The 6,538-nt window shown below is 41.5% G+C and overlaps 1 protein-coding gene across 3 annotated transcripts in view; it reads right to left on the bottom strand.

Annotated features, from left to right (window-relative positions):
- The window catches only part of LOC122802621 (cyclic AMP receptor-like protein A), a 3,720,933-nt gene that overhangs the window by 966,891 nt on the left and 2,747,504 nt on the right, over positions 1-6,538 (bottom strand). For all 3 annotated transcript variants that reach the window (XM_044072312.1, XM_044072313.1, XR_006364962.1), the window contains one exon: positions 3,717-3,795. In XM_044072312.1, the coding sequence (XP_043928247.1) occupies positions 3,717-3,795 (79 nt within the window). The remainder of the gene's footprint in view (positions 1-3,716; positions 3,796-6,538) is intronic.

The raw sequence follows: 6,538 nt of genomic DNA, 5'->3' as shown, positions 1-6,538 counted from the left end.
ATTAGGACTGGCATTTTGTTTGAAAGCCCACATCCCGAAATAGATACTAAACAGCCTGACATGGCAACGACTGCAACAGCCAATTAGACAATGTGCAACATCCTGTGAGACATAAGCCTAATCTCCTCAAATCCATATTCCCATGTCTAACCCAGAAGTGGAAATATTGGGCCATACCTGGTGCTTCCATAGAGTGGTTTAATAAGATAGTCTGAAACACATATGGTGTGCAAAGAAAGAGCAGATTTTTAAATGCCTTTTAGACATAAAATAATACTTGCAATTTAACAGGAGATGACTTTCTTCCTTTCCATATATCCTGTTTCTTCTCCCTTTACTGCTAAGCCATAGAACAAAGGCATCCTTCAATTTAAATTTTTCTCTGCGGAGCTGCAGATGGCACAGTGGGAATCCCTGGTTGGTCCTGACCCTCCCTTTTCTATTTTACCAGCAGTTCAGTGTTTAACTTAAAGAAAGTAAATGCGATTTCTGGTCGCTCCTAAGCAAGTCTGTCAAGCCACTTGTTCTAGTTTTATCTGCCAACTGCTCAAAGGGAATCCCTGCTTTTTTATTATATTAGCAGTTCGACCTTTAACTAAAAACAAAATAAAAGCAATTTATGGCCACTCCTATGCAAATCTGTCAAGGCATGTATCCTTCTGTAAAACTTTATTACTGAAACTCTATTCCATGTGGTAAATAAGGCATTAGACTCAAAGCTTCCTTACCCCTCATCTAGGCAGAATACAGTTTAATAGCTCATCCTCCTGACCTAGGGGAAACAGGCTGCATTTACTCAAGAGCTGGCGAGGTGACTCATTCTCATTACCTTGTTTAAGAGATGCTCACACTGTACACTTGTTTCTGATCTTGAAGTTGAACAGCTTTAACAAATAAGGAGGCAGATTTTTATATACTGTTCTCTTTTTTTGTCTGACCACTACTGTGCTTTGGTGGTTTGACCATTATATTACCTGCATCCACCTTGCATACTTTCATAGAGCGATTCCAGCTGGGGGGAGATGTGTTCTTCTTCACTCCCTTCCCATCCCAGTTCCTCAGCCATCCCCAGGCTTTCTAGTCTATACATCACTGTATCCACCCTCCTCCCATCCACTTCTTCCTACCTATTAAATGTAAATATAAGTTCATTAACCTTACATCCCACTTCCACAACTACCTTAATGTGATATATACCCACCAAAAACTTCCATCCAATTTCATCACCATCCACATTTAAATAAATCCACTAACACAAAACACATCATTCTCAACCCCTTCAATTTCCCATATATACTTTCTGGTCATGTCTCAACATCACAAACGTATACTACTTACTTTCAGAAATCTTTGTCTACCTCTGCCCTCTACAATGCTTCTCCACCTCACTATCTTACTCCTCCTCCCTTTGATCGACTAAACTGTACCATCAAGTAACCTTGTCTCTTATCCCAGCTCTCAACCTTCCCTTCACTAGCCTACTGCAAAACCCCACAATCACTCACTTGAACCACAAGATATAACCCACTCTTTTGCACACACCATTCTCCACCTTCCACTCACAAATAACTCCAACTTCACACTCGCTTTACCTTATCTTCTCTGAACCTACTAAACCTTAACAACTTAATCTCAAATTTCCTAAACACGTGTATAAATTCACCCCATTCCTGCTCATATTCCTCCTCAGAACCAACAATGAATCCAGTTTGCGTCCCCCCAATCACAAAAACACCCATAACTTTTCCCAACACATCCACTATCTCCTGTGTATTAATTAATGCCTCAAGCATCTCTAATAAACTTGACCCAAAAAACATCTTTCATGCAACCCACTCACCCTATATCACAGCTATCACTGAAACATGGCTGAAATAAAACAACTCTAATTTTCAGTATCTATGTCTCTCCTAGAAATACTTCCAAGGCACAAGACCTGGCAATAGGCAAGGTGGGGGCACTTTCATACTTTGTGAAAAACACCTTAAGCAAATTATAATTGCTCAAGTGGCTAATACAGTTACTTTCCTTTCTCTTCCAGCCTGTTTTGACACATTTAACCCCTTCATTCTTACTATCACCTCAGGTACCCACAACTATAAAAATATTGTTATTCTAGGCGATTTAAATCTAAACTACCTAGGTCCCCTGAGAAATGACACTGCCAAATTCTTAGTCAATATCAACATTATGCAGTTAGTCAATGTCACTACCCATCCAAATCTCCAAAACAAGTACTCCCCCCTGGATCTGCTAATAACTAACAACCTGCCCATTAGCTCTGACATATCTGTTCTTCCACCCTTATTTAGTAACCACTACCAAATAAGCTTCCAAATTATCCAGCAGTCACCAAAATCATAATTGTCATCATCAAACCCCTTTTTCTCCATTCCACCATGGAATCAGGGTGTTACGTCAACTGTCGCCATCTCTCTCAATTCAGAACTACTCTCCTACCTTCTTTGACTGTTGTGCCTATTTGCTGTAAGAATTTCCTTGCACAATCCTCCATCTGCTGCTGGCTGCTCTCATTTCCTCTTGCCTTCTTCCTTTCTGTCCCAAATCTTCTTCAACATATTGTCTTCTGCTTTTCTGCAGTCACTAAAACTGTCCTCCAACTATTTACCTTCAGACCCTGATCCAACATCAATACAGAAAAAACCCCAAAAAATACCTAGCAACTTTCGACTAGTCTCCCATTACCAACGTACAGAACCACAACTCAGCTACCACAGCTCTTACACATACCCTTCTTTATCTTCAAGACAATTTCTTCCCTCTCACACAGTGTCTTTTCAAATACAACAAAACCACTTGCTAACCACTGAAATGAAATCTCTGCTCAAACTTATGGACAAGGATGATCTTTGTGGAGACAAAATCCTTCACCAGAAAATCTTACTTCCTTTATTTCTATGTAACCTGGCTAAGTAAGCCATGTGCAGGCACAAAACCAACTATGTCAAACACAAATAACTTGCTCTGCTTGATAAACTTAAGCATTTCTGATAGGACGTAAATCTCACAGCCAGAAAATCTACACATCCCACCCCTTCCCTTATCACCATCCACACCTCTCAAAACCTACTCTGAACCTCAGGCTTTCTCAAAGAATTCAGCTACCTCTCCAGTATTGCAACCTCTATCTCTTCCCCCAAATTACCTGGCCGCCTCTTTTTACCCTATTCTGTTTTAAGAAAATGAATCACAAAGACCTTGACCCCCTACTAGAAAACATACTCCTGGATACACCCCCGGTGCAGACAACTTACTCCATTGATTTATATCATTCTATAAAGACTTCCTTACCACACCTCTTCTCCGTATTTATAACATCTGCTTAACTCAAAATTCTGATGTCTGGCTTCTATAACTTCTGTAGTTACATAACCAGATGAAAACGATATACATGAAAAAGACTAAATTATTGTAAGCCCAAGGGATGGCATCAGAAAAACTTTCATTTAGGATTATGCCAACTGCTGGTCAGCTTTATCATTCTCACACTTTTATGTTAACTCTAGAAGCCATGGCACTCAATAAGCTAAAAGAAGAGAATTACGAAAGTGCAACACTATATAAGATTTCATTATTTTAAACCTTTAAACTAGCAAGCTTCAGGGCTAAAGTTCACAGGAGAATATATGAGGCACAAAAATAGTGGCCTGAACAGTATTTGCAGATTTTCCTAAAATATATTTTAACAGACTTACCCTTTTCTTAGCCATATATATAATCCGAGAGTAGCACAGCATCATAAGGAAAATGAGAATGAACAGTGGTATGTACCATCTGGAAAAAAAAAAAAAGATTTTCATATTTTACTTTCAGAAATACATTTAAATGCCTCCTTCAGACAATACCTAAAATAAGCAACTCTAGAAAATGCCTTCAGCTGACTACCAGAATGCACTTCCAGTTTGTTTTTATGCTGGTTAAGAGCATTTCAGTGTAATGTGTAGTTAGAAAAGGGCATGTTACAGATATTTTAATTTTCATATAAACCCAACAGCATACTAAGTTGTACACATTACCAAGTCTAGATTTCTCATGTACCATATAATAAGAATCTGCACTACATAAAAAAACAGTGAATGTCTACAGTGCACAGTTTTACTCATTCCACCCTGCATATTGCTGTTTAAGATGCCTATTCCTGCCTCCACAAATTAAGCATTTGCCTGCTTCTGTGTATCTCTTGAGTTGGCATTACTCGGTCTATGATCAGCCATCGAATAGAAAAATCGTTGAATGGCATTACGTTGAAAATGCCATTCAGTGAAACTCCTCATGGGGGGGGGGGGGCCCCCCCCCGCTAATTATGTATACCAACTCCGATACTGGATTACAGTGGGGGAAAGGGCAAATTTCCTGATTCCTAACATAATGCGATCTTACTTGAATGGCTTGATGAACAGCATGTTCGACGAGTCATGTCATTCGATGGCTGAACACAGACCCACTCTAGCCTGTCCTTTTTTCTCATATATGATTGCACTGTCCCATTCCATGTCTTCTTTATCTCATTTGCCCCTTACCGTTCATCTAGTGCTGTTCTCTCTTCTTTTCTTAACCACTTCTAGTCTTATCAGATACTGTCTTTACTTCTCTATCCACACCATTCCTAGCTACCTCTCTTCTTTCTCATCTTTTATGTCTTTTTATAGGTTCATAGGTTCATACTACGCTATCTGCCCTAGGGCATTTATAAGCCTAGCCAGAGTGTGTTTGGCTTTCTCCACCCATTTTAAATTAATTTTGCTATGCCCTTTTTCGAGGTTAGTATACTGTGCCTCTGTCTAACAGTGACACAGAAGTGATACCCGGGGTAAACCTACGATCTCCCATCCACTCATCATGATTCCTCTTGAAGAGAGTCAATGAGGGACTCTGCCTAACCTGGACTGGGATTTTATTCCAGAGTGAAGGGAGCCTCTGGATTATGAATCTGTCCCTCCAGCATGTCCTATTTATTTCAGTGCTGAGGTTCAAGTCTCTCAAGCACGTAGCCCGATGGGATTTGGATTTTCTGAGGTGCAGCATGTCCATTAATTCCGGGTTGGACATGGCTTTATACGTCAGGCACAGATCGTCTCTGAGCAGGCGGTATGCCACTGAGTAGAGCTGGAGTTTCTTTAACCGGGCAGCATATGGCATCTGTTTGAGCCCTTTGATCCTCTTGGTGAGGTACTTTTGGGGTCTTTCCAGTTGCTGCAGGTGTCTGGTAAGGTACATCCCAAAAGGGGCATTGTACTCAATTATGGGCCTGATGAGGGATGAGTAAAGAGGCACGATGACCTCCCCTGATCTAGATGTGAATCCCTTCATGATTAGGTGGGCTATATAAAATGTTTTTCTAACCACTTTGGCCACGTGGTTTTCAAATGATAGATTGCTATCAACTTGGGTCCCCAGGTCCCTAATTACTTCTTCCGTACTTAATGGATTACCACCTATGTGGTAATTTGTGGGCACTTTGTTTTTGCCAAAGGGGATGACTATACACTTTTTGGCGTTTAGCCTGAGGCCATGGCTCTGGCACCAGTTGTCTGTTTCTATGAGGCCCTTTTGTAGGATGCTTGTGTCGGCTGGAGAGTCGATTATGGCGCCTAGTTTGCAGCCATCTGCGAACTTGGTCAGCCACAGTCCTTCCGTGTTGGCCTGTACCTCCGAGAAATATATACCGAACAAGAGAGGTCCCAGGACTGAGCCTTGTGGGATGCCACTTGTAACTGGTTTGGAGTCTGACATGGCTCCAGCAATTCTAACCATATGGGTTCTGTCCTTGAGCCAGTTTGCAACCCATCTAGTGACATAGGGGTTTATATTTAAGCTGGTGAGCTTATCTATAATGCCCAAGTGGGGTATTGTATCGAAGGCTTTTGTGAGGTCCAGGTAGGCTGTGTGGACCACCTTCCCCTCGTCAATGGCCTTGGTGACTGTTTCAAAGAAGGTTTAAGAGACAGGATCTGCCCTTAACAAAGCCGAACTGGGTAGGATCCAGTGTCTGTAGGTCCCCAATATCTTTATTTATGAGGTCCATGATGATCCTTTCCATAGCTTTGCAGACCAAACTAGTCAGGCTTATGAGGCGATAGTTTCCAGGATCTGTTGAGGCACCACGTTTGTGGAGAGGGACCACTGTTGCTGTACGCCACTCTTTGGGTACATATCCTGTAGTAAGGCTGAGATTGAACAGTAGTTTTATGTTTGGGTTTAGCTCTTCTTGGAGTTCATGTAGGACGCAGCCCAGGACACCGTCTGGTCCCATTGATGCTGTGTTTTTTGCTTTGGAGAGGGCGGCTCTTACCTGAGCATCTGAGATGTCAGGGGGCAGCACTCTGCTGAGATAGATATTTGCCCTTTTGGTGGTGGACTTTTGCTTGTCAAGCATGTCCTCCCAGGCTGACAGGCATTTGATCCCCTTTGAATGACACCAATACTTAAGCCAATTGTTGAAATTGATCATCTTGTCTTCATACTGTGGCATCATTCTTGGTGAGGGTAAGATGCTACTCAAGGTCAGGGTCATACC

Source organism: Protopterus annectens, chromosome 5.part0 (genome assembly GCF_019279795.1).
Source record: "Protopterus annectens isolate FY-2018-M chromosome 5.part0, PAN1.0, whole genome shotgun sequence".
Taxonomy (NCBI): Eukaryota; Metazoa; Chordata; order Ceratodontiformes; family Protopteridae; genus Protopterus; species Protopterus annectens.
This window is presented reverse-complemented; position numbering and strand designations above follow the sequence as displayed.